Source organism: Tympanuchus pallidicinctus, unplaced genomic scaffold (genome assembly GCF_026119805.1).
Source record: "Tympanuchus pallidicinctus isolate F22 unplaced genomic scaffold, pur_lepc_1.0 scaffold11, whole genome shotgun sequence".
NCBI classification, from domain to species: Eukaryota; Metazoa; Chordata; class Aves; order Galliformes; family Phasianidae; genus Tympanuchus; species Tympanuchus pallidicinctus.
Window position 1 is genome coordinate 18,226,779 of NW_026294627.1, and position 21,060 is coordinate 18,247,838.

At 42.6% G+C, this 21,060-nt stretch overlaps 1 protein-coding gene and 1 long non-coding RNA gene across 3 annotated transcripts in view; both read right to left on the reverse strand.

The window, feature by feature from the left end:
- Positions 1–35: 35 nt before the first annotated feature.
- Positions 36–14,561, reverse strand: SLC46A3 (solute carrier family 46 member 3). Of its 2 annotated transcripts, XM_052671434.1 has the most exons (6): positions 14,428–14,561; positions 14,071–14,285; positions 7,473–8,346; positions 6,982–7,065; positions 3,931–4,087; positions 36–3,115 (listed from the first exon to the last, which is right to left on the reverse strand). In XM_052671434.1, exons 2-6 carry the CDS (start codon positions 14,260–14,262, stop codon positions 3,028–3,030), a joined length of 1,395 nt encoding a protein of 464 aa, XP_052527394.1. In that variant the 5' UTR covers positions 14,263–14,285; positions 14,428–14,561; the 3' UTR covers positions 36–3,027. The 2 variants fall into 2 exon arrangements, with proteins under 2 accessions (XP_052527394.1, XP_052527393.1); XM_052671433.1 differs by lacking the exon at positions 14,428–14,561 and having other exon boundaries at positions 14,071–14,397.
- Positions 36–21,060, reverse strand: part of LOC128075017 (uncharacterized) — a 234,328-nt gene continuing 213,303 nt past the window's right edge. Inside the window, exon 2 of the long non-coding RNA XR_008203561.1 lies at positions 36–806. This is a non-coding gene — a long non-coding RNA (uncharacterized LOC128075017). The remainder of the gene's footprint in view (positions 807–21,060) is intronic.

The window sequence follows — 21,060 nt, forward strand, 5'->3', positions numbered from 1 at the left end:
AAAGCCACATGAAGAACTACAAATACAACACAGAATTTAGACCAAATTTCACTATTGATTTCTGTTAAAATAATCTGTATTTAAATACAAATAAATCAACTGCTACATACTTGAAAATAAAGCACATTAGTACCTGGTTTCCTCAACATTTTCAATGCTAGGCACTTTAAAAACACAAATCATGCCCTTATGTGTTTTGGCTGAAACTTAGCAATCCCATACACTGTGTCTAGCTGAAATATTCTGTAAACAGCAAATACTTGGTACAGCAACATCGAACCTTACCAAAGCCATTCCCAAAGTGCACGTGCACCTTCTTATTCCCAGCAGAGTGCAGCCACAGAACTGCCTTGCTGCCTTCATTGAAGAAGTGAAGGCATACCCCTGTTTTTTTTTTCCCACTTCCAGGCACTGTGCAATAGTTAATTTCACAAACACTTAGAAAACTGCTTAATGAAGACAAAAGGAAGACAGTGCAGTCTTTGTGCTGAAACTCTTTACATCAGTGTATCCTTAATGTCTCTACAAGTACCTGTTAAGTTTTGGACCCAGTGATTACTGTAAAACGCATCTTGCTTCTTACACAAGTTGGCAGCAACTTGGGCACCTCAGGGATGAAGAGTTACACAGTTTTATTTACTGGCTAGTGCATAAACTAGGAAAAGCTAATGATCTTTAATTGCCAACATAAGTTTTGGTTAACGAGGACAGAAGCAAAATACTCATCCATACTAGTTAGCATTTTCTCTCCTGGAGAAAAGTAACTGTCTTTATAGAATCACAGAATAGCCTGGATTGAAAAGGACCTCAAAGATCATCTGGTTTCAACCCCCTGCTATATGCAAGCTCTCCAACCAGCAGACCAGGCTGCCCAGAGCCACATCCAGCCTGGCCTTGAATGCATCCAGGGATGGGGCATCCACAACCTCCTTGGGCAACCTGTTCCAGTGCGTCACCACCCTCTGTGAAAAACTTCCTCCTAATATCTAACCTAAACCTCCCCTGTCTCAGTTTAAAACCGTTCCCCCCTGTCCTATCACTATCCACCCTCATAAACAGCCGTTCCCCCTCTTGTTTATACTCTCCCTTCCAGTACTGGACAGCCATGATGAGGTCTCCCCGGAGCCTTCTCTTCTCCAAGCTAAACAAGCCCAGTTCCCTCAACCTTTCCTCACAGCAGAGGTGCTCCAGCCCTCTGATCATCTCAGTGCCCTCCTCTGGACCCGCCCCAAGAGCTCCATGTCCTCCTGCATCATTTCCCCCAATAACAGATAGCAGTGATCTTTTCTCACAGAGTGGTGAGGCTCAGGCTGCCCTGAGAGCTGTGGGCGCCCCATCCCTGCAAGCACTCAAGGTCAGGCTGGGTGCAGCCCTGGGTGGCCTGAGCTGCTGGGAAGTATCCCTGCACATGGCAGGGGCTGGGGCTGGGTGGGCTGTAATCTCCATTCCAACTCTAACCATTTTTTGGTTGTGTGACGTATCATGAACAACACTGCCTTTCAAACAAAAAGGATCCATGATAGCATTGCCCTGATGCACTATTATGTGCCACTGAGGAGCTCTGCAGAAGTACTCTTGGTAATAACGATCTGTCTCCCGATACATTTCGATTTTGCTGACTACTCTTTCTTGGGGAAGACAGTCACATACAACCTGTCTCTCCTTTCAGGGATCAGGACAATTTTGGCTATAGAACTCTCTTCTAAAATAACACATAGGAGTGATCTTTAACAGGGTGTTCATTCCCACTTTTTTTTATTCCCACTTTTGCTATGCTATGCATTCCAAAAGCTAATACTGTGGCTAGTTTCTGCCTATAGGTCTCAAGGAAAAAGCTGAAGAATCAACACAAAAACTGATCTCTAGGTTTAGAGCTCTTCATGATTTGCAATGTGACCCAGAGCAAGTCACTTCTCCTGTCTGTTGATTTCTGTTCCTCTGAAACAGGGAGGATAATATATTGTAGAGGGAAGTTCCCAGCAGCATTTGTAAAGTGCTCTGAAGATTAGAAATGTTATTCAAGTGCAAATAAATTACACTGCATTCATTTTAAGATGCTTAGGTGCACAGTTCAGATCTGGTGACCTCATTTCAGAATTAATAAAAAAGGTATCTGAAGATCCACTGAAAAAAAAAGCTGTTACAGCCTTTCATTAGAAATACAAAGCGAGCTCAGTGCTGCCAGCTTAACTGGAAAACAAGAAATATCCATGGGACAAAACATAGAGTTGTCTTTAGGTAGCCTCCAATATGTGAAAAAAATGATGAAAGATTTATAATTTAAAAATAAATGTGCAGTATGGCCTCTGCAAAATGTAGGCACAAGCCTAACTTCACACTCTTACAGTCTGGAAATTTCCTAAGTGTGAGAATCCATTTTAAGAACTAAATCACAGGCAAGCTCCAAACACCATACATTCAACTTGCACAAACATTCTCTGGTAACTGCAGAGAGGAAAGTCTTACAGCAGGTACAAGTCTTGCTTTCCGTTCAGTTGCTTTCTGAAAGAGGTACCTTTTTGTTTAGCAATTTTAGACAGTTCTGTGGGCTTCACAGTTAAGATGGAGCTTTTAAGATGTATGCAGTGGATTGCATGCACAGCTGGCACGAGCTCCACTGGCTACAGCAGAATTGCCAACATCCTCTGGCTAAGGGGCTGATAAGCTTATCTCTGTACCCCCACTTAGACTGACACAAGATGTATCATAATCTACAGCTTATATTTTCAAATTTGAGATGGGGTAAGTGGCAAAACACAATCAGCCTACCTTACTTTTTTTCTCCACGCTGAAAGCAGCATTAAAATCTCCATTGCTGGCCTATCTGCATAGTTAAGTACAGGAGATAGGTTCATTCAAGTCCTAAAAAAAGACTGGATGTAAAGTGCTATCAATTGAGTGCTTAGTGCAGCCAGTTTTAGATTTCATCTGCAACTCATGAGTTATCTCTATGGTGTCAGTATGACACAATAGCCTTTGCCACAGCACGTCAGATTAGAAAAGCCAAACAGTTGGTGACTCCTCTGTTCAACTATCAACGCTGTCTATGCTGGATACTTCTTCAGGTACAAGCAGAGCCAAGTCCTCCTCATTCCAGCTTGTGCACAGAAGCCAGCTGCAAGACACAGATAAGACAGATACTGTTAGCTGAGTATAGCGTGATGATTCAGCAGTAAAAACAAACCTGATAGTTCTGTTACAGCCATCTCCCACAGCACAAAGCCCTGGACATATCTTAATAAACAAAACCAATGATAGTACTTGTCCCTCATTAGAAAAGTTAGGCAATATCATTTCTGCTGCGTGTGAAAAATACTAACTTAGCAGGCAGACTGATTACAGACTGGAACTACTAACATTTCATCTCTCAAACAGTAACTCTGTGTGACAAACTGAAGGCTTTGGAGAGTGGTTATTCAAAGGATGGGACATCTGAGAAACTAATGATGGAAGAAAAGCAGCTTTCCAAAATTTATTATGATGATCGACAGTGGTTTTGATTGCAGGATGGAGTGATTTAGTAATTAACATTTGTTAGCTTTTGCTCACGACAGAATGTTTTAACAGGAACCTTCTCTACCATGCAGCACTGAACCAAACTGAAACTAAAACTCCACAGCCTGGGTTCCCTGCCTTCTGTCTTGTCCCCCACTGGAAAACTCATATCACTGCTATATTCCCCAGTCTCAGCTCTGCCATACTCCAAGCAGTTCCCTGCCGACAAGCCTCCGAGTATCTGCCATAGGTTTGCTATATATAACTAGTTCCTAAATTAGATGAAAAATGAAGAAAGGGCTACACACAAAATACACCCAGTGAGTTAGAAAAAACTGAAGTTTGATAATGCATTAAACCACCCAGCTTCAATTCATGTCAAAACAGAAACCACCAGTAAAAGCACTCAGAAGCACCTTCCTGATATGTACTTACCACAGTACGCCCAGTGGAATTAGACACAGGATGGCTGACAAGAGGAAGCTAAAGCCTGAAAACCATGCAACTGTAGCTGCATAGATAACATTAAAGACTGCAAGTGAAATAGTGCCAGTCAAAATTTCTAAACAGGCAATACAAGCAAACACAGCACCTGCAAAATAACAAATTGGATTGGATTACAAACAAAACAAAACCAAAACACTTTCCAAGTTTTTAAACTTGTTTCAAAAGATCTATCTGCAATATTTCAGCAAGTGTGCAAGTAACAAGCTCCTGAGTACCATATATCTTTGTTATGGAAGTGTCTTCCGTGGGGACTCCTACAGAAGACTTTTTAAATGAAATTTTTTGTTGTTACTGTTGTTAGAGGAAACTACTTTTCTTTGCTATTATCCTGTCACCGCATTGCTATATTGAATCTATTTGTTACATGAAATTCAAGCTGTTCATACTCACTAACCACATTCTGCACAGCTTCATCCTTTACCCCTTTCAATTCTCCCCTCTATTCTCAGTCTCCCCTTTCTTGTTTCCTCCTTCGCTAGTCTCCATTCTTACATGTGGAAAAGGCTCTTTGCAATAAAGAGCAACAAGGACTGCTGGTTCAGCACATAACCATACCCTTCTCATTTTTTAAATGAAAGAAGCAATCTTTCACTGGCTCTGCACTACACACTGAGGTGTTAGCCTATGCCATCTGCATATTTTTGGACACATTTTCCCAAGCTGCGTCCATATTCATCAGACTATGAACAAAATCACAATAGGTAAGCAGAAAAGGATGGCAAGAGGCAACCTAATTCCTGCATCAAATTACTCAAGTATCCAAAGCCACAAAGAATGCCAAGAAACAACAACAACAGAAACATAGCACAAAGTACTTTGTACAACAGTACAAAGAGATCTTTGTTTCAGTGTCTAAAGATGTGTACTTTTTAAAATTAAAACCAACTCACAAGAATGCTTCTAGCCAATATGTGCTCCTCAAAATCTGGCTGCAGCAAAATATGAGACACCAGAGACATATTTTGAGGCCTCACATGTTTCTGTGTGTGTGTTCCATTAAAGAAAGCCCTTCTAGAAATAATATGTTACAGCCCTTGAGACACCTTTAAGTGGTCATGGGCATTTGTGAAGCTGGTACATTGCCTGGCATCCAAGCCTTTGTTTTTAAGTGTACTGAAGGCTGACCACTTAATGCTTATCTTTCTAAGTTATAAAGTGTGACACTGATGAAACAACAAGCGTTTATTTTCTCCATCAAAATCTTGTAAATGTAGAAGCTGTTCTACACGTCATGTTTACAAAAGGAACTGTAATATTGCATCTGCAACCCAGGGCTGGGCGATGTGGTTGCCAAGCTGCTCTCCATGTGTTTGAAAAGTCATAGCTGACAGATGAAGTCCCTGGTGACTGGAAAAACAGAAATATCACTCCCATTTTTAAGAAAGGGAGAAAGGAAGATCTGTGGAACAACAGGCCAGTGAGCCTCACCTCTGTGCCTGGGAAGATCATGGAGCAGATCCTCCTCGAAGAGATGTTAATGCACATGAGGAACAAGAGGGTAATTGGAGACAACCAGCAAGGCTTCACCAAGGGAAGGGCACGTCTGATCAAACTGGTGGCCTTCTGTGATGAAGTGGTGGACAAAGGAAAGGCAACTGATGTCATCTACCTGGACTTGTGCAAGGACTTTGACATGGTCCCCACCACACCCTTACATCTAAATTGGACAGATGTAGGTTCAAAGGGTGGACTATTTGGCGGATAAGGAATTAGTTGGAAGGTCACAACCAGAGGGCTGTGGTCAGTGGTTCTATGTTCAGGTGGAGGCCAGTGATGAGACGTGTCTCCCAGGGGCCCATCTTGGAATCAGTACTCTTTAACATCAGTGACAGATGATGGGATTGAGTACATCATCAGCAAGTCTGCTGCTGACACCAAGCTGAGCAGTGTAGTTGATATGGAGAAGGAAGGGATACCATCCAGGAAGACCCTGATAAACTTGAAAGGTGGGACCGTGTAAACCTAATGAGGTTTAACAAAGCCAGCTGCAAATGTTGCACTCAGTAATCTCAGATAAACATACAGACTGAGAGAAGAAATCTTTGAAAGCAGCCCTGCTGAGAAGGACACAGGGGTCCTGACAGATGAAAAACATGAGCCAGCAGTGTGTGCTTGCAGCCCAGAAGGTCAACAGTATTGTGACTGCATCAACAGAGGGGTGGCCAGTAAGGAGGGAGAGGTGTCTGTCCCCCTCTATTCTGACTTCCCCCATCTCCAGGCCCATCTGGACTCTAATGTGTCAAGGTCCTCAGGAAGGATGAGGAGCATTTGGAAAGAGTCCAGAAGAGGACCATGAGGATGATCAGAGGGATGGAATGCCTCTCCTATGAAGACAGGATGAGGAAGCTGGGCTTGTTCAGTCTGAAGAAGAGAAATCTCTGGGAAGATCTCATTATGGTCTTCCAGGACATAAAGGCAGACTACAAACAGGAGATAAATCCATTTTTTGTACAGGTAGACAGTGATAGGACAAGGGGGAATGGTTTTAAGTTAAAGGGCGGGAGATTCACATCAGATACTACAAGGAACTTTTCCACAGATAGGGTGGCGAGATGCTGGAACAGGTTGCCCAGAGATGTTGCAGATGTCCCATCCCTGGAGGTCTAAGGGGGCCCTGGGCAACCTGATCTAGAGCTTGACCTACAGCTGGCAACCCTGCCTGCAGCAGGGGGTTGGAATTTGATGATCCTTGAGGTTTCTTCCAATCCAAGCCATTCTATGATTCTGTGATCTGTATAGGTATTGAGCATTCTTCTGCTTCATATTCTCCATAATCTTTCTTTTTAGAGCAATAACTTCTTTCAAAGTTGAAACTTGCAGTAGAATCATAGAATCACCAAGGTTGGAAAATACCTCCAAACTCATCCAGCAAGCAGTCTGAAAATACCAATATATACCTGTTTGTTTAAAGGTGACCTTGGTGTGTCTCTCTTCTGAAATGCAACATCACAGCATTTTTGAAAAACAAATTCCACTCACCCTGCTCACTGGGGAGAACCACTTTTGACAGCATGGACCGGAGAACAGGAACAGGCATAATGCAGAATAAAGATGGCAATCTTACTGTAAAGCAATGAATCGGTACTGAGACATGAATGTAACAGAAATCCCAGATTTTACAGACACGTTGCAAACGAACTAGATAGGTATTTTTGAGTGCTCAGTCGCCTAAATAGTACAAGGAGATCAATCAGTCAAACCAGTTGTGCACTGAAACATAAGTATCCAAGCACAGAGGAATCCCTAAATCCACTACATGTGTATAGCACTAAAACCAAATCATAAGCCAAGTAAATTCATTCACTCTCCATACTATTTGTCTTTTGATTAAACCCTAAATCAGTATGACTCAACCTTGTATATTTTACCTCTTCAGTGTGGTACATCCAATACCCACCACCACTACAAATCACTATAAATCACACATAAGGATTTTCTTTTATATTGTTGAGAATTGACTTTGAACTCACCTAAAAACATGAGCAGGGTTGTTTTGGCAAAGGCAGCCATGACAATTCCTCCAATGTAAGAAAATATCCCGATAAATACAATGTAAATGTCTTTGAGACATTTGGAAAAGAAGTAAACTCCCAAAAAACTGGTCAGAGAGACAGAAGTGAATGCAGCTGCTCCGTATCCAATGTACACTTCAGTCCAGCACAGTGGCTCGTCCAGTTCATACAATGTAAAAAGGGAACCCCCTCCATACATAGTAAATAAATAAGTCATAAATATAAAGAGTAACACAATGATTAAAATTCTCTTTTTAGAAGGGGCAGTTTTAAAAAGCATGTACACTCCAGAAAATGTTTCTTTTAGATATTCTTTATAAGATAATGGTGCCTGTTGCTGCAATTCAGATATGTGCACTGTGTCTTCCAGAAAAAAAATAATATAGATAATGTTAACAACATGAAGTAGAGATGCTGTCACAAATGTCCATGTAAAGCCCATTTCTCTTAAAAAGTACCCAGAAGACAGTCCTGCCAATCCAGATACAACTCCAAAAATTAAATCAACCACAGCTATTCGTTTTGTTTTCTGTTTCTCATCATGACACTGATCTGCTATATAAGCAAAGCCTCCTCCAAGGAAAGTTGCCATACTCCCAAACAGTCCCGAAATAAATGTAACAAAAAACAGGACAGAGATTGGCAAGGAGAAGTACGATATTATAGTGAGGAAAATATCTGCAATCAAAGCTCCAGTTGATGGTAAAACCAAAGACTTTTTTCGTCCCTGGTGATCCCCATTAGCTACAATGATAAAAGCAACTATCAGGCTGGGAACTGCCCCTGTTAAGTCCAACTGCATGTTAAAAATAGAAGTCTTTTCTTGAACTCCCTGCAAAGAGAAAATCAGAAATAATGGTAAACACCATAATATACTGTAAAAAAATAATTATATATATATATATATATATATACATATATATGTATGTATATATATGATATATAATCATGTACTTTATATACTTATGCCATAATAAGCATGCAGCATAACATTTATCATAAAACAGTATTTGTTTACATATTATAAAATATGTTATTGTGAAATATACAGTATCATCTTCCGAGATCATATGATCTCATATAATACTGTATTATGCTGTAATCCAATATAGCATAGTAGTATATATCATAATATATACATTATACCAGATAATAATACAAAGGAATTGCATTTTTCAAAGGCACGCCTTCGTAATTCTATTTCCAGTACCTCTCAAACATCCCTTGTTGCATTAGACCCCAGAACCAGAACTTATTTCTTAAGATATGCTCTCACAAGTACTCTTGACACAGCAGTTTCAATGAAGACAAAACAACAATTCTTTGCTACGTTCATTTACAAGAGCTGGTGTTCTTAGTGTAGGCACCTCCTTCAATACAGAGCACTGCCAAAGGATACTGGGCCCATTTTAATCCTTCAGAAATCATTAGTAGAACAATCTTTGATTGAGAAGCACAGCCCAGGCTCTCTACTCACAGGAGATCTTTTTTTTCTCCCTAAATAATCCTGGTGGGAGGGTCACAAAGAAGCAATTCACTGACCAGCACATTCTGCAAGTGAATAGGGCAGCGTTTGCTGCTGACATCCCCAATGTGCAGTGTTATGAGCAGCAACAGCACACAGATGTGAAATAGTATTAAAAATTATATTGACCCATGTGTATAGAATGTGAACTAACTCCTTACTGGCAAGTTCTGGGTTCAGAAACTGTCCAAATCAGTGATATCTCTGTTGATAAGCCACAGCAAGTATTCTCATAAGGAACAGTAGCTAACGCTGTAAACAAACATCATAGGAAAAAACGTCTTGGTTCTTCTAAAAAGAAGTTTAAAAATCAAATACAGTTTATAGTTAATAGAATATTAATGTTTGTAAAGAAAAGAACTCAAGAGCTAATAGGAAAAAATATTTTGCACATTAATGAAGCTGGCTGCTAAGCGATGGTGTGCAGCAAGCTGACTTGGATCTGGCTTTTAACAGATTTATGCAGGCTGAAGAAACAGCAGTCCCAGCAGCCCTTTCAAAGAGAACAACCTGTCCAGATAAAAGAGCAGCAACAGAGAAGGTGGTAACTGCATTCACACAAACTCTTCCTACAGGATCATCTCACAAAACAGACTTTCAAACATAGAGCGTAACTCTGAAAGCAGATCCCTGAGGCATCAGACAGAGCAGGGCAGCAGCCCTGTCTATGGGTATGGCAGCGCAGCAGGAAGCCAGGCCACCTGGAGCATAAAGCTGTAGAAAAGGACTTAATGTGAGAGGAGAATGGCAGCAAGACTGGCAAGGGATGGGAAATTATTTGGTCTGAAACAACAGTGCCAATGGGAAAGGAAGCAACTCAGCCCACAGACAAACAGGCACAGCAAACAAAGCACAGCAAATAAAGCACTAATAACTCCAGGGCATTTGTAGCTGCATTTGTAGAGCATGAAAACACCTTTCTGCAACAGGCTGTGCTATTTGTGCCATTTATAACACCTGTTGCAGGCGTTGTTCTTTACAAGTGTCAGGTTCTAAGTCAATGACCACCGTAGAAAAGTACATAGGTAATACACTGGAAATCAAACTAAATATTATTACTATTTATGTTCTCAGTCTGCATTAAACATGCATTGCAGATGTTACTGCTGAAATACACAGATATATGAACTTGGAAGAAACCAGCAAAGGTTTGGGTCTCATTGTTTTGGAAGCAGGTGTACAACATAAGGAATGTGGCTATAAATTCGGATTCCCTTCCAGTACCTAAAGGGAGCCCAAAAACAGGAGGGGAGTCAACTCTTTAAAAGGGTAGATAACAGCAGGACAAGAGGGAACAGTTTTAAGTTGAAGAAGGGAAGATTTAGGTTGGATGTCAGGGGGAAGCTCTTTACAGAGAGAGTGGTGAGGTGCTGAAACAGGCTGCCCAGAGAGGCTGTGGATGCCCTGAGCCTGGAGGTGTTCAAGGCCAGGTTAGATGGGGCCCTGGGCAGCCTGGTCTGGTATTAAATGGGGAGGTTGGTCCCTGCATGTGGCAGGGAGGTTGGAGCTTCATGATCCTTGAGGTCTCTTCCAAGCTGGGCCATACTGTGATTCTATAGTATGATTCTATGACACCCCAAATGACTGTAACCCGACTGCCACAAATGACCTGCTGCCTACTGACCAGACAACTAAAGAAGTACAGAAAAACTCATTTAGAGTGAAAGTCCCCCTTTGTGTTGTTATAAACTCATCAGAAATCGATACAGAAAACAACTGGTCAAACCCTCAGCTGCTTTATAATCATGTGGCTACAAAGACTCACTCATCATGTAACTACACACACTCAAAAACAAAGGTCTAGCTTTCTAATCTGTGAATTTGCTCTACTCTGAGACAAATGCTTACGCTGGACAGAAGTAATGCCCAAAAACACAGATTACAAAAGGGAAAGAATGACAGTGAAGAAATGATTCACATGCATACGGATCAAATTAAGAGGGAAGTCTTTTGCCTGAGGCTACAATGTAGAGCATACGACAAACAGGCTCACAAAATTACAAATATTACTGACAAAAGGAAAATGCATGTGCCCTGAACGATAAGCAGTGTTTAATTAATAACATAGCTCCTCCTGAGCTACAAAAACGATTATTCAAACCAGGGATCAGAAGGCTGCGTGTATTTGAGTTACTTTGAAATTCATTTTTATTTATCGCAAAATTGCTATAATAAATGCAAATCCAGGAAATAATTAATCCACATGCTGCCTAGACTACCCATTTTGAATGACAGTCTACTTTTTTTTGTAGACCTCAAGTGATTTTATCTTCTTTTAGTTTCTTCTTACATTTCAATTTGAAATAAATGAGATCAGTAAGAAGCTTCTCCATCCCCAGAACTGAAGGACTTAACACTAACTCAATCTGTAGAAGAGGTTTTCCTCTAAAAGTTGACACCAAACACCCCTGACAGTAGAATTTACTGTACCTACGTATATAACTCAGAGTGACCTTGGAAAATCCCAAACACCTACTTCTATCATCAGGAAAAGGCCTGGGACCATATTACTGGATCTACTCTTTTCATCATACATGGGGCTACAGCTCAGCACAGACACCACTGAAATTTATAGCTGATTTTGAGTTCTACATCAGTATATGATGGGAAAGAGCACGGTACAAAAATACGGGCTAGACAGACAGACTACAGCATGACTGTTCAATAATTCATGGCCTGTGGGCTACCATCGAAACGGAGGGAATGGAACTTTGTCAAGAAAGGGAAACAAGTTCTACTGGCCATGACTCAGATAACGTCTCAAAGGACTCCTACTCTCAAATCAAAACTTCTGTATGTAGGAAACACAGTTGGCTTCCTTTATGCCAAAAATCCTGTAGCTTGCAAATCCACTGTCACCTCAATCAGTGCTGCTGTGTAAATTTCAGCACTCTGCTTCAGTCTTTTGCCAAAAGATACATCAAGTGTTAAATCTTGGAGTGTATGTGGTCACAATTGGAAGCTTGAGTTGTATTTGGGAAGTTTCTAGCAAATGCAAAGTACAGAAATGTTGGTAGGTTTTCGGATGGACTCTGCAATTGGAACTACCAAGCACCACATCTAATTCTAATAGCTGTCTTTTCCATTGACACATGACACCGTACGATAAAATGCCCACAGTTAGAAACAAGGAGCTAATAATAAAAAAAGGCTTTGGGGGAGGAACACAAAAGCATATTTGTAACAATAATTGGTTATGATCTCCAGATCAGTTCCAATGGATGGCATATATTACCTTCCTTTGCTGTCTGGGCTGTTGTCTGGGCATTCTGGACTAGAATTCTATTTTCCTCTTTATCTTCAAATTCTTCCTTCTGCCCTATGAAGAGGAAGAACCTACTTCATGCTAAAAATTCTGAACATTTCTTATTTTCAACAGAAGCACAAGCCATTAAAGATTTTATTTTATATCTGACAAATGAGTTTGATAGGTTCCAATGTTCAGTTCTTCACATAAGCAGGTTGTCACAGATTCCAATCTTGGATGTGACCAAAATCTTCAAGTGCCACCTGTTTTACTGCAGCATCAAGGAATACCAACAGTTAGCTTCCATTCACTCTATTTTCTGTGTAACTTAACCCCATTTTCTGCACAATTTACAGTCCAGGCATCTACTTCCCTCACTTTACCATGCACAGTCAGATTCCACTTAACCCAATCCAAGCTTCAGTTGCTGTTATCAAGGATGACTTTGCTGAACTTCTTCTGTAAATATATTCTTATTGCCATCCCCATGTTAGATACTGCAATCATGTGAATACAGAGTACGTTAGAGGAATTCACTGCTTCAGAAAAACAGTTACAAACTAAAAAAAAAAAAAAAAAAAAAAAATTATTAAAAAAAGATGAGCCTGCACTTGATGAAAAGATGAACCAGCACTCTGATCTAATCCAAACTGTAACCTCTAACTGTAATAACTGCTATATACAACACACTGGGGAAACAGAGACAGTAGGAAAGTGGTGGAGTCACAGCTGCTGGAGGTGCTCAAGGAAAGAGAAGACCTGCCATTTAGGGACATGGTCAGTGGGCATGGTGATGATGGGTTAACGGTTGGGCTAAATGATCTTAGTGGCCTCTTCCAACTTAATGACTCCATGGTTCTCTGAAAGCAAAAATGGAGCATAATCAACTCTTCTGCTGACACTCCACATCAGTTCCGCTAATGTGTAGCATTAAAACTGCTCTGAAGTACCACTGCAGAGGTTTCAATCAGCACCCAGCTACACAGCATACCATGAAAAAGTGTAACAAATGGTACTGGCCATGGATCATCACGCCATCTTTGTATTTCAACAAGGTAGATGAGCAGTGTTCTGTGAATGGTAGATCTGACGTTTTATATATGTAGGACAATTGTCAAACTGTATGTACAAAGAGCACTCCAAATCACAGAGACACCACTGATAGTGAATAAACACATGGAAAGAGAGCTTGCAGCTGCACCCTTTGTTACGGGAGGCCAATGTCAACTTGGGCCCAATCCAAGATGAATTTCAACCAGTAAAAGATGATCGAAAGATTAGAGGATGAATTTATCTCAGCATCTTCCTGGAGAAAATTCATAGAAGCGTGGAACTGTTAGAGTTGGAAGGGACCCTTAAAGGCCATTTAATCCAATTCCCTGCACTGAACAGGCCGCCGAGAGCTAGATCAGGTGCTCACAGCCCCATCTCTGACCCTGAAAGTCTCCATGGATGGGGCTCCACCCACCAGAACTCAGGGCAACCGGTGCCAGTGCCACCCTTATTGCAAAACTTCTCCCTTACACACCTTGTATCCCCACAGACTTCTCTGGGATCTTTCTTCCCGGCCTCTTTCAGCCTTTCATTGTCCTGAAAGCATGACAAATACGTCCAGTGCAACACTTAGAGCAAGTAGGCAGCAAAGTGACAGCAGTTTAGGAAACTACTACATATTCTACCTATAACAGGTTAAATAAGGTAAAAGAGAGAACGACTTGCTCAGTACCTACAGGCTGAAGGTTTTATCGCCTGTATTTCCAGCTGCCTTTTCTCCTTGCTCTTACCTTCTGCATGACATAAGTTGGGCTGCTCTTGTTTTGCACACAGTGACTGCTGTTGTCGCTGCTGATGGCGGTGGAGTTGTACTCCTCTTCCCACAGCTTTCGGTAAATGAACTGCTGAACCACCGGGCTCGTCAGGGAACTTGCGAATACGTAGACGAAAATGACCGGCTCCACGAGCAAAACCTTCCTCATTTCTGGATCCTACCTTTAACTCGCTTCAGCAGAAAAAATAAAACGTCACAACGATCGCTCAGACGAAAGGAAACCGCCGTCCAACCTGCAGGAGGAAGGACTGCGGCACCCGACCCCCCGCCCGCCTCAGCGCCTCCTCCTCCCTATTCCCGCCGGTCGCCGTACCTCAGCCGGCCCGCTCCCCGCCCCGTCCCGCCAGAGGTCACGCCGCGCCGTGTTTATGTCCGCACTGCGCGACACCGAGGGCCGGGCGGCGAGGGCGGCTCTCCAGCGGCGCGGCCCCGCCCCTCGGCCGGGAGGAAGGAGGCGGGCGGCGCGGGGCGGCGCGGCTGTGCTCGCCGTTTATCTGCGCGCCTTCCCGTCTGCAGCCCATTAAGGGCTGATTTTGGTGCAGAGACTCTGTGACGGCTTTTCCCCGTTCACGCTCTTGGCAGGGTTTTGTTGCCGGCAGTTTGTCTCAGGGCCGTGCGTCTCGCTTGCCCGGAGTCCGGCGTGCTTGCTGCCAAGGTGGGGTGGACTTTGTCTTCTGGCGGCGCTGCCCCGGCCCGTGCTTTGGCACTGCGCGAGAGGTGATGGTGGTGCAGATCTGCCGTTGTGCTGCCCGGCTGGGGCTGTGTCCACCGTGGTGAAAGACAGCATAGGCTCCAGATGCGGTGCTGCACCCAGGCCTGGGGGTCGGGCACAAGAAGGGTACAGAGCTGCTGGAGCGGGTCCAGAGAGGGCCAGGAGGGTGATAGAGAGCTGGAGCACCTGTGAGGATAGGCTCAGGGGGATGGGGCTGTTCAGCTTGGAGGATGGAAGGCTCTGGGGAGACCTCACTGCGGCCTTCCAGGACTTCAGGAGAGCTTATAAACAGGAGGGGGACTGACTTTTTACAGGGTCTGATAGCGATAAGACAAGGGGAAATGGCTTTAAACTAAAAGAGTGGAGATTTAGGTTGGATGTCAGGAGAAAGTTCTTCACTCAAATGGAGGTGAGGCCAGAGAGCTGTGGGTGCCCCATGCCTGCAGGTGCTCAAGGCTGGGCTGGATGGGACTCTCAGCAGTCTGAGCTGCTGGGAAGCATCCCTGTCCTCAGCAGGTGTTGGGGCCGGGTGGGCTGTAAGCTCCCTTCCAACACAAGTCATTTTGTGATCCCATGATCTGAGCATTCTATGGGTCTACATGCACAAGGGATGGAGCGTGCCTTTGCATCAGAGCTATATCACTTCAGAGTGCGTTTCTTGTACAACCAATACATCTATGGCAGAAGCCCTGCTGTATCACCCCTGCTTGCTGCAGTGCAGACAAACTACTTTCCCTTGCGTTGAGGTGGGGTGCTCTGGAACTGGCACAGCAGTGCCCCTGCTCTCCTCATACTCCTCGCTGCGCCATGACATAGAGAGATGATTCTAACCTTCCCACAAGTGTGGTACAACAAGGACAGGAAACAGAGAGCAGAAGAAAAGGGCCACCTTTCAATCTTCGTACTTCTCATCAATCACAAATATTGCAGAAAACCTTATTATCTAAAAATAAAAAAGATTAAACTAATAATAATAACAAATTAAAGCTTCCCAGAAGTAGTTTTTCTCTTAAAGCAGGAAGCACCTATAGTTCAATAATTTCACAAATTTTCAGTTCCTTCATAAGCTTATTTAGCACCAGCAATGTGTGTCATGTGATCTCTGAATGTGTTTCACTACCATGTGACACACACCAGTCAGCCCCAAATTTGGGAGCCACTGTGGCCTGTCATACCCCTCAGTATAGGATCAACACAAAGGTTCAGTGGCCATGGTCTCCTGATGGTGAGCACATTTGGTATGGCACATGGGCTTGTTGACAGACAGTAACACACAGTTCTGGCCTGAGCTCAGCTCTACAGAGTGTTGTCCTTCTCTCTTTATCCAGGTCCATAGTCCAGTTTGTCCTGTAGCAGTATTTTGATACAAGATAAAGCAAAAGTGATCGTGTGAGGGTTGTAGGCCAATGGGCTGCCGGATGAGCAGGGCAGTTCAGGTCACCCAGCCAGCAGGTAACATCACTTTGGATGGAGTGAAGGAGGGATTTTAAGCCCATGGGAGCTTTCTGTTGTTCCACAGAAGCTCCGAGCCCCAGCAGGTTTCTTGCTAGGTCCAGTTTGTCATTCACAGGCATGCATGGTGCAAGTTTAACTCGTTCTAGTGAGCAATCTCTTTGGGATAGTCTGCCTAGTGCAAAAGAGGAGAGCCTCTCCCCAGTCACCAGGAGTCTTGGAGGACTGAAGGTGTGTGTGTACTCACTGGGGAGATCAAGTCTCCTAGGAGCACTTGCTAAGCTTTCAGTCAGACAATCTTAAAACCAAACTTTACCAGTCTTTGAAGGTGATATGTCATCTGGGTGTCAGGGCATGGAAAACATTGCCATGAGGTTTTGAACCGTTCTCATTTCAGGCAGAAATATGTTAGAGACGAGCTTAATGAAGTTCAAAGTTCAGAACATTAGGAGCTGTTTCAGAGATCAGCACTGGTCAAAGGGCAAAGACGGTCAGAGGCAAAAGTCGTTACTGAAAGCCATCTGCGCTTCAGGGGATTGTGCTTGGCTTCTGTGGCATTTGAGGATTGCTGGGATGACATTCCCAGATTATTTTGTTTCTGGAAAAAAAGGCAATTTTAATGTTGTATGTATATTTCTCAAAATCAATAATATAATGAATGTATTTTTTATCAAGTTCTTACAATGATTATCTGGAAACATTTGATGGATTTGGATTAACTCATTCGTTGAACTTTTCTTTTTTGGCTGAAAAAATTATTAGTGATTTAATTGATTTACTGCCATTTAAAATGTGATTTTAATTGCCTTCTAAGAAGTTCAGTACTTCTTTAAATTGAGGTGGCTTTGATTTTCCACATCAGCTACCTACAGAGACTGTGGAGAACCTCCATACATCATTTGCAGATTGCTGAATGATATTAAAGAGTACTAATACTCAGCTGGAGTTTTCAAGGCTATCTTGAGCATAAATGAAGAAAAAGAAAAAGAAAGAAAAAAAGCACATTTTCTTCACAGTTCTATACAAAACTCAGCTCTGCAGATGCCTTGAATAACTTGCATCATGGCCACTAGCATGAGTGGAGATCTGTGGTGGAAGTTCTCCAAATAGTACCACTATGAAAAAGGAGAAGGGAATAAGCTGTGTGATTCTGCAGAGACGTGTCTGGTTTTAGATGCCACTGTTCTTTTTGTTTTCATTATAACACTGTTGACTGACGGAGCTTGAATTCAAACCCTGACAACAGAGAGTTGTAACGGAGATTTAACTATCAGGCTGAAAGAAAGCATGATAAGGAAAGTTTGTGCAAAACACACGTCTGAAATACCTCGTTGTTTTATTAATTATTATTATTATTATTATTAAAGGCAATGAAAGACTGTTATTACCATATCCAACCCAGAGGAAACCTGTGCCTGTTTCATATCTCTAATTTTCATTCAGTGCAGATCATCACTAATTTTAAGAGTTAAGACCAAAAATTAGCATCTCTGATCTTTGACTGTGATCTTTGACTACTAGTGGTTCCTGCCACAGCAGCTGGTCCTGACCTGCAGCCCAAGCAGAGCAGAGGGGCTGCCATCTTTACCCCATCTCCTCCCATAGCCAGCTGGATCCATCCGCAATGCGTTTGTTTTTTGTCTCCTCTGTCCCTGCAGGGTAACTTAAAGGCACAAGTGATCATAAATAATAACATTTTTGTCTTTATTTGCAGTCTAGAATATATGAAACGATGTGATTAAGTTCACGTGGTGAACTTAAGGATAAGATGGAAAGATAATATATGTGGGTGAGGACAGACTGCTGACAACGAAGGTGTTGTTATGAACTCCTCTGTCACACACTGAGCACTAAGGCTGACCGGGTTTCCACATCATACAGTTGCTATGTTGAAAAGTTGTACTTGTTTCAGTCCTCAGACACTGGTAAAACATGGAGATATATTTGTTTTATCTGAATCAGATGGTCTTAGCAGAACCAGTGTTCTTTCTAGCTTGTCATTTGTGCACACCAAAGAATGGCAGCCATCTCCAAACTGCGGTTTAATCAGTATTTTTGTGTCTCAGGAACTTCCCCTCTCACATTCAAGTCCCCAGTGCTTACTTTTTAGTTTAGTTAACTTGTTGCAGAAGATCCTGGTGTGTGTGGATGGGTCCTTTGTGGCTTCCTCCAGTCCAAAGCAAAGATGCTTGGGGCTGTGAAGCTGTGGGGGGCTTCCAGGCACCTCAGTGCTTTCAAATTGCAGCTTCTTGCTTCTTCTGCTTGTGGTTGGTTGGTTTGTTTGTTTGTCTTCCTATGTTGTGTTCAGTGACATTGCCTAGACATACTGTTCCTTTTCACTATAAATATGTAAGTTGTGTAATAAGGAATTTCTCCATTTCAGCATCATCTTACTGTGCAAAACCACATTTAAAAATAAACAGCGTTAGTGCTGTCTTGTGTGTCACTCCATGTCCCCTCCCTGCTAAGCAGTTTATTGGGTAAGGATGATCAGCAGCCAGTGGTGTTCCTGGTTAGCATGAATCAGCAAAGTGAGTCTCACTTTTGGCTTTATTTCACTTCACCTATTTGCAGGAATGGACATCCTGCTTGCAAGAATCTTTAAATCTGCAATACTGGGTCCCTTTGCCTTTCTTCTTCTCTTTATTGTTTTTTTTTTTTAATTATTTTTAAACATGTAAACAGTGCCAACAATACCTTAAAATGAGGAACTGAAAGTAGGTGGTAGAAACAAGGCTGCAGTTTGTGCAGCTGAGTCACTCATGTGCTGCAGAAGGCCATTAAGTTTTATTTGTCCTTGTCAAAACATATTCTAAGTTACCTTTGAGTTGTTTCTTGTTTCCTGATGTAAGCAGAGGCTGATTAAGGAGAATGCCTCAGAGTCTTCATCTCCTGTACTCTGCAGGTATTCCAGCTTGAGAAAAGTGTTTTTCACTCCTAGCAAAGCTGTGGGACTGGCCAGCTGCATTCCTTCTTCATAGAACAGGCCTTATCATCTGCCTTCTCCCTCAAGAGAGGCACAAAAATCCAGTCTTAGCCATCATAAGACGTGAAGTTCTTTTACAGTACTGAAAACTATTTATTTGCAAAGGTAAACAAGAGATAGAGTAGCTCCATTCCTTTGGAACTGGGCTACTTACAGCTGGGAGGCACTCATTACCTGGTTTAATCATGTGATGATTAAGTTTAAGCATACACTAAGCAAGTTCTCTGGGGACCTATTAATCACAGCAGCCTAACCAAGACAGGTGCAGCTCCAGGTTCAAAAAGTTTATGAACTGCTGGTTCCTAGAAGCGGGGAAGGAACACTGAGAACCATCAGGACACTGCTTGGGTTTATAGCCTGTTTCCTAAGCAGCTGTTGTTATCCAATGTCAAAGAGTGGAAATTGAACCAGAAGGCCTTCTGTTTTCTTGGTATGGCCATACTTATTTTGTGTCAGAATTTTTTCCCTGAGGACAGGACTGTGGCTGAAGTGGCTCTGACATGGGACAGAGTGACCAAGTAAGTCATCTTGTGGAACACAGCTGGAAAATCAGCCTTCAAAGAGCACTGTGTCTTGCTCAGGAAACAAGTTTGTTATTTTATACCTTTCTTTTTGTTTCATTCCAGCAGCTATTCTTGTTTTCACCAAAATCCATGCGCTCACCCATCACCAGAGGGCAAGAAGAGATGATTTTCTATGACTTTGTCAGTATGTCTCTCTGAGGTGCCAGCTGCCTCCAGGAAGGGCCAGAAACCCCATGCAGATCAGTGCTTTGGCTGTAAATGTGCTAGCATAAGCTGCTGTGAGATGCTGCCAAGCTTCCTATCCTGTTCTTGCTTGAGGCCAAGAGCAGATGTAGGGAAGAATGAAAAAAGGGACAAGTGCAACTGGTAACTTGTCTCAAACTCCAGAACCTTGCACCCGAGAGGTTTTACAGAAGAGATGTTATTTTAGGCATAGCTGAAGGTGGTTGTCATCTTCCAGGAATCCTAAAACATCTCACAGCACGTGCTTTTCAAGCTGAGGTAGAATATGAATGGGAAATCTCCCATTGTTTATTCAATTTTACATATTAACATGGAGCTCTTTAAATTGGGGAATTTGTTACAATACGAGGCAGTGTATTTTTAAGATGTGGTTTGTGGTGGGGAAACTGAAAAGCAGCTATGTCAAGCTTTTACAAAACAGAGCTGATGACAGTGTGCATTACGGTGTGTCTGTAAATGCACTGCTCATCGCTACGCTGTCTGCTCCTCGTGACTGTGTTTGCACCTCACACATTGACTGCTTAATGTGAACAAGAATTGCTAGCAAAGCACTTAGTTTTATTGCAAAATTTATGTGGTTCTTGAAAAACAACCAAGAAAAACAGCTCTTGCAGCTGTTCTGGTCACATTACTGCTCTTCTGCTCTAACCATCTCTCTTTGGCTGAGGTTTTGCAATGACCTCAGCAGCTCCTGGCCCTCTGGCCTGCCTGTGAGCTGGGGATACCTGCTGGTTTTCCCATGCTCGACTCCCAGCACTGATACTTTGCTGAAGAAGTTAGACTCCCTTCTACAGCAGCTTCCAGCTGTTTGCAGATGTGTCATGTGAACGAAGTATGGGAAAACAGAAAGGAGGCAGAAACCCAAGCTGAGCTGTCCCCAGCAGGTCTAGCTGCTTCCTACAGCTGCTCTGTCTTTACTTTCACTGTCATTTTGTACCTGTTTCACTTTGTCCTGCTGCACCCTCACATGCTATTTCACGCATGTGGTGACTAGTGATTAGGTCTCAATATTGAAGAGGTTGTCCTTTT